General features: G+C 44.2%; 1 protein-coding gene across 1 annotated transcript; it reads left to right on the forward strand.

Annotated features, from left to right (window-relative positions):
- The first annotated feature begins 286 nt into the window (after nucleotides 1-286).
- On the forward strand, nucleotides 287-1,258 carry Or6b1 (olfactory receptor family 6 subfamily B member 1). Its single transcript, XM_076853002.2, has one exon. The coding sequence runs from the start codon at nucleotides 287-289 to the stop codon at nucleotides 1,256-1,258; it is 972 nt and encodes a 323-aa protein (XP_076709117.2).
- Nucleotides 1,259-11,154: the final 9,896 nt, after the last annotated feature.

Here is an 11,154-nt window from a genome sequence, read left to right on the forward strand (position 1 = left end):
AAACTCAAGTCTTCTTTGGGTAGCTCAGGTTGAGAAAGCAGCTCTAGGGATTCCAGTGCAGGAGGCAGGAAAGGCTGCCATTTTTTTTTCCGAATAAGTCAGTAAGACTTTCTTCTTAGGGAGGGTGCTGGGACCCATGAACCACGGCCACCTCCGCAGTCACCACTCCCTGCCTACCCCTCTGATTTCCACCTGACCCTTTCTCCTCTAGCAGGGCCAGAAATGCTCACCCTACAGACTCGCCCTTCCTCTGCTTCTCTCGCACAGGTGTCTCCCGCTGCCGCGCATGGACAGCCCCAGCAATGCCACCATGCCCTGTGGCTTTCTCCTTCAAGGCTTCTCTGAGTTCCCGCGCTTGAGGCCCTTGCTCTTCCTGCTGCTGCTGACTGTGCACCTGGCCACCCTGAGCGGGAACCTACTCATCCTCGTGGCGGTGGCCTCAGTGCCCAGCCGGCCACCCATGCTGCTCTTCCTGTGCCAGCTGTCGGCCATTGAGCTCTGCTACACGCTGGTGGTGGTGCCCCGCTCCCTGGCGGACCTAACGGTAGTAGTCCAGGGCCAGGGTAGCCCCATCTCTTTCCTGGGCTGTGCCTTTCAGATGCAGATGTTCGTGGCGCTGGGTGGGGCGGAATGCTTCCTGCTGGCTGCCATGGCCTATGACCGCTACGTGGCCATCTGCCACCCTCTGCGCTACGCAGCAGTGGTGACCCCCGGACTGTGCGCGCGACTGGCCCTGTCCTGTGGCCTCGGGGGACTGGCGGTCTCTGTGGGACTCACGGTGGCCGTCTTCCACCTGCCTTTCTGTGGCCCCCGCCTGCTGGTGCATTTCTTTTGCGACATCACCGCGCTGCTGCACCTGGCCTGCACCAGGAGCTACGCAGATGAGCTGCCCTTGCTGGGCGCCTGCCTGGTGCTGCTGCTGCTGCCCTCCACGCTCATCCTGACCTCCTACGGGGCCATCGCGGCAGCTCTGCGCCGCCTGCGCTGCCCCAGGGGCCGACGCAAGGCAGCCTCCACCTGCGCCTCGCACCTGGCAGTCACCTTCCTGCACTATGGATGTGCCACCTTCATGTATGTGCGGCCCAAGACCAGCTACTCCCCAAGGCTGGACCGCACACTGGCGTTGGTCTACACTAATGTCACACCGCTGCTCTACCCGCTTATTTACAGCTTGCGCAACCGAGAGATCACGGCCGCCATCCACAAGGTGATGTGGCGCTGGCGGCCCTGGCCAGGCTGTGGGTCAGGGTCTGTGTGAGCCCTGACAACAGGCAGGGAGCAGGCCAGAATGGGCAGCTGTGCACCCTAAAGGGCCCCCTACCATGAGGTGTCTGCATCTGGAAAGGCATGTGGGGGGAGGGGCCCAAGGAGGGGATTCAGGAAAGAGAACTTGGAAGTACACAAGAAGAGTCATCTAGGGTGGCCCTCTCTCCGGAAGAAGGCCAGGACACGGTGATAGAGAACCCAAGACCTAGAGTTAGTGGTTCCACAAATACTTAGTGGGTCTTCCCCGTAACCTGGATTTGTGAAAAGTGGTGGGCTTTTGTGATAAAGAAGACCCAACTCATAGCCTGATGGTGCTGGCCATCCTCCTCCCCCAGCCCCAGGACAGACCCTAGGAATAAACAAGAGGAGGAGGGAGCAGCTCAGAGGATGGGGGTAACTTATGCTAGAGTTTGTGAAGGCTGAAGGGAGTCAGGGGAAACCTCTTGGATGGAAAAGGGTAGTTAAGTGGAGAATTGAGGGAGAGTAGGGGGTAATCCTGTGAAGACGAGAGCAGAGAATGCTCGGGGCACAATGGATTTCGGGGCTGGGGCACATCTGAAGCCATGGGGTGGTGGGACGCTTGTCCCCTGGCATGATTTCTGAGACTGCAGGGTGGGCAAATGGACTGGAGACATGGAGACCCATTTGGGAATCTCTTGCCATGCCCCAGTGAGATACAGTGGAGTCTGGCCCAGAGTATCTGCACAGGAAATTGAAGACTCGAGAGATGTGGTAAATGGAGGCTACAGAATCTCGATGTGGGAAGGAGAAGAAGTGGAAGTTAAGGGGCACTTCTAACCTTGGCCATTTGATGGAGGCCAGTGCCTTTGTTCAGAAGAGAACACAGAGCAAAAAGAAGGGGATGACAGTGCTGTTTTGAAATGCTGCTAGGACAAACCAGCGAAGATACTGAAAGAGGAGGCAAAGACATCAATCCAGAGCTCAGGAAAGAGATTCAAGGGTGGGGAGCAGTTTGGAATTATGGATGGCTGCTGAGGCTGGAAGTAGGGGATGCCATTCAGGGAAAGTGTATAAAGGGAGGGGAAAGGAAGTTCCAGCCCAAATCAGCAGGCAACTAGCATACAAGGGAGAGGGGGGAAGGAGCAGAGCTGCTGAGGTGCTCCATGGCCTGTGTCATTCCCCACCCCCCCCCCAGCCTTGGTGGACTCAATTGCAAAATGAGGGATGAGACTAAATGATCTGTAAGGCTTCTTCCTGCTCTCCATCCATTAAGATGGAGCATGCAAAGACACATATGGATCACTTAAAAAGGAACATTCAATAAGCATCAATAATTCAGTGCCAACTGAACGTATGTGAAATGACAAATGAGGGATTGAAGTACCAGTCAGACCGAGTTAGCATTTGTTGAGAAGGTTTCTAGGACAGGGTTAGATTTTTCTGAAATGACTTTTGGAAAAACTGGTGATTTACTTTGATTCCAACAATCTAGAAGACCCACTGACATGCCTACTCTCTAATCTGTCTGTGGATGTCCCGTGAAAACAGAAGCTGTTGACAGAAGGACCACTTGCCTGGGATGTTAAAAATGATTTCCAAAGGTAATGGGCATATAAGCTCGCTATCAGGATGATTGACCATTAGCTCAGGGTAATTGCAGTGGTAACTCTAATCCAAGGCAACTTTGAGGAGCTAAGCAGGGAACATGAATGGCATACTTTGGCTTTATTCTCTGTATTTTAAGGATAAGACTATGACACTAATGCAGTTACATATTAGGAAGGTGACTTGTCAATTACAGTGCAAAATAGAGATGATAACACAGTTGAGGAGTTGGGTGGTAGTCCACAGACAAGGAGGCGAGTGGCTAAGCTGGAAGCGTGTCTGGGATGTGGAAGGGAAGGGATGAGGCAGGAGATGGTAAGGGCATTCGTGTGAACCAATGTGGGAAGGAAAGAGAATGCTATTTAGAATAAATAACCCTAGGTCTTCACCTTAAAGCATGCACCAAAATAAATATCATATGGGATTAAATATATAAATCTAAAATTCACAACCATAAAAAAATAGTCTTGAAAATGAACACAGGTTAAAAAGCACAGTTTGTCTCAGAATAAGAGGAGATGTTCTAAGCACAAGAGCAAGAGTCACAAATAAAGAAAAAGACTGATAGAGTTGATTGCAGACAGATTTAATTCTGTGTTTATTTAAAAGCTTATGTAATGTGATTGTGTTTATGCACATCATTTTAAAGCAAGTGACAAAACAGGAAGATGTAATGGGGATCTTCAAAGATCCCCCTTCCTCCCTCTAGATCATGATCCTCCTAGAGCTCCTCTTCTTTGACTTACTAATTTTACTTCTTGAAGTCTTGAAAAAATGATCAGAGATATGGACTAAGTTTTTTAAAGAATGTTAACCGCAGTATTTTTGTGTTAGCAAAGAAATGTACAAGTCAAATACCAAAATAATGATTAAATAATAGAATGAAACATTTAAAATATGTTCAAAAAGAGGTTTGATGATTTATTTTTTATTTGAGGAAATGCTCATGATGTAATGCTGAGTAAAATTTTCATGAGGTAGAATTAATGATACTAAAAGAATAGGTACATATCTGTACATGTGCAAAGAAATATATAAAAGACTGGATATTTTTTTAAATACCAAAAAGCTAATAATTTCTCTCCTATGTAATGAAACTATGGATTATTTTTATTTCTTCATTGCATATTTTGCAAATTTCCCATAATAATTTTAAATGTGTATTACTTTCATATATAAAATTTTATTTAAAATAAATACTATCAGAGCGCGGTCAATCTATCAGACTTCTTCTTACCCTCTATCCCCAGGACAAGGGTCTGAATCCTACTCTACTGCATGTGTCTCCTCACCATTTGCCCTAAAGGGAAGGGAAGGGACCCAATGCAGATTTACAGGGGTGGATTTGGGGGTAGCTGCAGAGCTTAATTTATGTGGAATAAAAGAGCGCACTAAAGAGTTTTAATCCAACAGTAGCCTGGGGGAAGCATTACTGTCATTGAACAAGAGAGGAGACAGTAAAAAGGGAAATTGCAATCCACAAAAACCTTGTGAAAAACGGCTAGAGAGAACAAATTCCCCTGGTGTGACTATTTCTATACAATGTTACGTTGGTATGTCCTAATATATCAAAGGACACAAATCAGCACCAAACTAAAGTAAAAATGTAGACTATACTGAGAAAATTCCAGAATTTATTCATTCCGCCACAAATGCAACTAAGAGTTTAGTAAGTTCAATGCCAAGAACAAGAGAGTTGGGTGGGATTCACCAGCAATTAAGATGTCACTGTATTCTTAGCACCTATCTAAATTATTAAAGAAATCAAAATGAGACCCATTTGGAGTTTGAAATCTAGGAGATTCTGGCAAATAAACAGGCAATTGCATTACTGTGTAATAAATATTATCATGTGGAAAACACAAGATTCTGAAAGAAAACCTAGCCTAGACCTGGGGGAGAGGAGTCTTGGGGTATAGTCGCTCATGATATAAATAATGTGGAAGATTTAAAGTCAAGTAAGGGTACAGACCAGAGAGAGCTGAGGAAGGAGAGGCCAGGCAGAGCCACCAGCACATAGGTCCCCAAAGCAAAAGAGAACACCATCACATCCCAGAAACTAGTTGGCATGACTGGTTCTTACTGGAGGTCACGAGGTGGGTGGGGATGGTGCTGTGTGTGTTGGATTAACAGATTGTGTCATAGATACAGATAGGAACCAGCATGCAAGGTGGTAAAAAGGGATGACAGGTAGATTTATGTCCTGGAAAATAGGTCAAATTAGCCTCACTGAGATGAAGAACACAAGGAAAACAACTGGTTCAGGGACAGGCAGAGGTGATGAGTTCAGTACTGATCACGTCAACAAGGTGGCACTGGAATCAGTCAGAGGTATGCTGGGAGAATCTGGGTGAGAGTCGTATATTTAGAAACCGCCATGTACCAGTGGCTGTCGTCATGGCTGAAGTCCCACGGCAAGCGAGTGCACTTAGAAAGGCAGTTTCATGATCATACTCTGAGTAGCACTAACACTGAAGAATGGGCTGACTATTCTAAGCACAACTCCAAGCATGGAATTTACTTTTTATATGAAAAGAAAATCCAAAGGCTTTCTGCATGGAATACCTACTAGGTCTCTTGTACGTTATTAAGTGAGAAAAGCAAAATGAGAAGAGGAGAGACAAATTGGAAAACCCACATCTCATGTATGAAAAAGGCTTATGTCATTAATACATTAAGAGCTCTTGCCAATCAATAAGGAAAAGATTAATAATTCCAAAGGAAAAAAAACAGGCAAGACACTTGGACAGACCATTCACAGAAAAGGCAATGTGAATGGATTTTCCACAAAGAAAAATGAGTTTTAATCACACCCATAAGAGAAATGCAAAAGAAGATTACACAATGGTATGTGGGGTTCCCTAACTGACAACACTCTAAAAAATGAATATCACAGGTCCAGAAAAGTACAATAGGAACTCTCATCCACGGTTGGTGGGAATATACATCTTTACACTGCTACAGATATCAAGTGGGCCAGATTAATTAAAATTAATACCATGTGTCATTTGTTTCATTGATTTTATTTCCAAAGCCCTGTAAATTTATTTGCTTTGTGAGGAAAAAAAAATAATGTTTAAAAGTATTCATGCTGGCATTACTTGGATTAGCAAAAGGTCAGAATTTTTTTTTTAATTGGCACATAATAATTGTTCAAATCTATGGAGTGCAATATAAAGTGTTATCCATGTATACCTTCATGTATGCATAAAGTTTTGATGTATGTCTGTGTAATGATCACACCTGAATAATTAGCATATCTATCAACTCAGGTATTATTTATTTTTGGTGAAACATTCAAAGCCCTCTCTTCTAGCTACTTTGAAATATACATTACATTATTATTAAGTATAGTCACCCTATCATGCAACAGAATATCAAAACTTACTTTCCCTCCTAATTTGTTGCCTATTGACCATCCTTTTCCCATTTCCAATATGTGGCTGATGAAACACACTTTGATTTATTTCTGTGTTGGAATCCTAGACATCTGACAAAAAAAAAAAAAAGTTTTATTCTGTGATTGATGTGGAACCAGATGTTGTATTTAGTGATTATGTGAAAAAAAAAACAATTGCATTATGGTATCATGAAGCAGCTGGTCCAGTTTCATTCCTTTCTTTTCTGACGTACCTTCGAGTTTCCCTTTTTATTTCCTCTCTGGAATGCTTCCATGGAGCTTCCCAGCCTGTCTCCTGGGTATTCAGGTACTTCTCAGCTCAAATATTGTCTCCTAAGGAGCCCTTGGTTAACCATCTCTCTACATGCTCTCACATTTGCACACATTAATTTATAACAACTTTTATTATTGGAAATTGTCTTACTTATTTGCCTTTTACTTTTTAATTACCTATTCTTTCAAAATAATGTAAACCCTGGAAAAGGCTGTCTGCCTTAATCACCATGGTAGTCCCACTTCCTAAAGGGTGTCTGGCTTGTATTAGCTACTCAATAAACTGTTGAAGGAATAAGTGAATGAATCAATGTTTATGGCATCCTAGCATTTATGTGCAAAAACATACTGTGTATATGCAATGTGTGTGAAAGTATATGTTTTGTATGTGCACACACACACACACACACACACACACACAAGTTTGTGTCGAATAAAAGTCTGGAGCTAGATAATAGAGGTGGGACAGACCTATGCTTTTCATTGAAGACCCATCTTACATACATGAGCATGTGTTAATCAACAAATGCCTTTCAAAAAAAAAACAGAGGGAAAGGATTGGACAGAGAAGTTTTTTTAAAAGAGCAATCAGAAAAGCAGAAGAAAATGCAAGAATTGCAGTGTCATAGAAACTAAGGAAAGAGAATTTCAAGGACAGAGTGATCAACAGCACCAAATAAGGCTACTATGTCTAGAAAGCTATGATACTGAAGCCACTGGTGGGTTTAGAGATGTGTAATCTAGCCCCCCCAAAGCACCAAATTCACCTGCATAAACCTCAGCGATGCACCTACCAAGGTCAAATGGCACAATAACAAAACTCACATCCAGAAATGCTGATTAGTAAGAGATCACACAAGGACAGCCAGGCCCCAGACGGTACTGAAAATGTGAAAAAACAAATCAAAGCAAAACATTTTACGTAAAATGTTTTGCTGCATGAATAACTTCTTTTGCCTGTTTTGTCAACTGCTGGGTTGGGGTGTAGCGAGTGCTTTCATTTTGAATGCTGGAATATTCAACAGTCTTTCAAGATTTGTACCTGAGATTTATTTTAACCAAGTATTGAAGGTGACAGATACAGAAACAACTTCCTTTGAAGAAGAGTCTACCACTTATAATCCCCAACAGCAGGGAGCATGCCCTGCCACGAGACAGGCACAGGGCTAGTCAGGAGACAGAAGGAGCACAGAAAAGCACCACCCGGGTCTTGACTGTGGTGTCCATGGGAAAGAACAGGCGAGGCGGGCTAGGAAGCTCCAGCAAGTTCAGGACTGGATAGCTTGAACAACCTGAGTGAGGTCAGGAGTGGTATGTGGCTGGCTGCCCAGCAGCTGGGCCTCAGGTGATTTAGAACAGGGGAAATGTTGACTTAACCTGTGGAAGTTAGAGGAAGAACTTGCTTGAGGAATACGGGCTCTGATTGGTTGGTCTGCCGACCAACAGCAGACTCATGGGAGAATCATTTGCCATCTCTAGGAATTAGCTAATCTTAGAAATCTCTCCCAGGCCAGCAATTCCTCCAATATATTGAAGCATCATAAAATATAGAAAATACAAAAAAACTGATTAACACAAACACAGACTCTACAAATACTACACAAGACAATGTATGTGGAATAAAATAGTTCTTCAACCCTTCAGCAGGACCATCATTGACATCAGCTCTCTTGATATGACAAGTCTCATCATGGAGAGAAAACAGTGTCCCTGATTAGTAAGAGAGAACATCCTCTCTCCTCCACAGCCTCTCACTTCCTACCTTCCCTCCCTTGCTGAGATGTATTTCACGCACACCTGCAGCTCCAGCCCCCTCGTCCTCCCTGTCTCTCTCCTGTCAGCCACTCTGAGCCCTTTGTCTCCCTTCACAACCAAGATCACTTGAAGCAGCCTCTTAACTTTATTGTCTGTGTTCTACACACCCTGTTTACAAACCTTCCCCCTGTTCTAACTCCTCAAATATAACTCTTCGTGCTACACTGCTGAAGAAAGTCTGATTGTTCCTGGTATTAATGCCACCAAAATCCACGAGAGCCAAACTCAGCTGGACTTCATCCCCTGCCCTACAGCACTGCTATATCAATGTGTCCCTAAAGACTTTTACAGCATGTGGGCCCATGAGACTCCCACTTACTTAATATCGGTGTGGGTCAGGCATTGGATTTTTTTTTAGATCCCCTTTGAGTGATCCTGAGGTGCATTCAAGGTTGATAACCACTGCCATTTACATGAGCTGCTCCTGACCCACACCATGAAAGAAGACGCAGTCTTCCTGCTTAAACTGAATTGTCCTGCTTGGGTTCCAGATCCATCTTCTTCCCTCTTCTCAAAAAGCTAGTAATTTTTACTGCTACTCTCTCCCATCTTTGAAATCAGGAAAGGGAACATCTTTAAGATAGGAAAGTTCCAATTATTCTGATTGTGCAGATTCTTTTCCTTGAAGTGCCAACTTCCAGCAGATGGGAAATGGTTAGATTACCCAACGTTTGCAGTTCCCCATCAATCAACTTTTTCCCAGACTAACTGGGTTACCAGACATAAGGTTCAAAGAAAAGGGTGCTAAGAAAGGAATGAGAACCATCATCCAGAAGGAAAAAATAAAAGGCAAAGTAAGTATGGAAAACATTTATTAAATCTTCAGTGAAATTTGTCTACATAAGACAGTTGCCATATGTAAGGTGTAACTCACAAAAACAATACCTGTGTAGCCCTTTGGGGGGCAGTATTTCTCCAAGAAATCTGAGTTCTAGGTAACAACCCATTGAGGCCTTAAGTCTTTTTTAATCTTTTCTTTTTATTTCTTATTTTGAGACAGGGTCTTGCTAAGGTGCCCTGGCTGACCTCATACTTGGGATCCTCCTGCCTCAGCCTCCCTGGCTGAATTACAGGCCTGTGCCAATGGGCCCCATCCTCAAGTCTTTGCCTAGAACTTCTGAAATTCCAGTTTCACACTAAAAACAGCTGGAGATTCAGGTTTCTATGATCCTTCTGACAATGAACAATGTAATGTCTTCACATTGCCAGGGGAGGGGGAGGCCTTCTAACAATACATCTCCCTTAGTTGACTCCCTCAGCTGTCCACACTCTCTGCAGTGTCTGCCTCCTCCCCAGGATACTCTTGTGGTTCTAGAGCCTCCTCATAAAGATCCTGTTGTCTCCAGCCTTCAGCTCTCCCTAAAAGGTTTCTGCCTTCTCAGAAACAATCACAAAGAGAATTTAATCTATCTGGGTTGTTACAATTAAAACACACACAAAGAGAAAAGTCTTTATCTGAACATTGCTGGAACATGGTGCTTATACAGATCAGCCTGAGCCTGGGAGAGACAGTGGCATCCTTCGCAGAGGCAAGAACCGACTACCTGGGTCTGAGTCCTGACTGTAACCTTGAACAAGTTCCCCTAACCTCTCTGAGCCTCTGAGTCTTCACTGTACAAAAACAGGAGTTGCTGTAGTACGTACCCCAGGGCTGTGATCACTAATATGAATAGAGGGAATGTGCTTAGGACAGAACCCAGAGTGTGTGCTGAAGTCCCAAAGCTTTTTTAGGTAAAGAAAACCATTAGCCTCAGACCTGTATCTTGAAATGACATACTTGGAAGAAAAATATGGTAGGCCACGGGCAAAGAGTTGTCGGCTGGAATGGTAAGAAAAGGAGAGAGCAGGTTTCCAGTCCACCTTTCTCGCTTCTGCTTGGATAGGTCTAGGGTAGGTCTCTCTCCAAGCTCTTATATCTTTACTGTTGTTTTGCTGTTGTCCTTGGATGAATTGAGGATTTTGGGATGGTTGTGGCTCATGTTCCTGAACTGCTCTCTGGCTGTCTTTCCCGTTATGCACAGAAGACCTGAGATGGGAAGACAGGCAGAGTAAGAACAGGCTGGGGGTCAGGTGGAGACCAACAGGGGAAATCAGTTAAAGTTTGTGTTGCATTTTTAATAAACACTCTATTTATTTAAACAGGAAATTCATTGGTAAGGAATGCAGAAATTGTAGACGTTATAGAGTTGGACATGGAGACAGAGAAGCCAGGACCCCTCCCACACCACACAGCAGGACTCTCCAGGGAAGACCCCACACTTCTGCTGGTAGGCACAGACCACATGTCATGCTGGGGCCTGGGGCCTGATGCTCTCATCACCTCCTTCCTTGCACGGGATGCCTGTTTCTCCACGTCCCTCTTTTCCTAGGCAAAACCATGCATGAGTCTGACTGAGGAAGCCCAGGTTATGAGGAAGCAGTCAGCTGTAACAGAGTCAAGGGACTTTAGGGGAAGATCAGACAGTTAAGATGAGTTTTAGGAAGACTCGCTGCATGTGTGTGAGGCAGCCTCCCTTACCCAACCCACCAGCCTCCTTGCTGAAATCCACTGCTCATCATCACAAGGGCCTGTCATCACTCTGGGACATACGGTTCACATGGAAGATGCAATTACATTCTGGCCACAAGGCAAGAGAAGGAAGTCTAAGGCCGTTCAGTCATGGGATGGTTATATTTGCAAAATCTGGGTCTATTTCAGTTTTTCCAGTGGCACTACTAAACCTGAAAGTAGTTTATTTTAGGTTAAATGTTTTGCTGCATGAATAACTGAAATTAAAAGTTTCAACCAAAGAAGGGCACTCTCAAAATTTTTAAAAAACCATTTTACCCATAAT

Source organism: Callospermophilus lateralis, chromosome 1 (genome assembly GCF_048772815.1).
Source record: "Callospermophilus lateralis isolate mCalLat2 chromosome 1, mCalLat2.hap1, whole genome shotgun sequence".
Lineage (NCBI taxonomy): Eukaryota > Metazoa > Chordata > Mammalia > Rodentia > Sciuridae > Callospermophilus > Callospermophilus lateralis.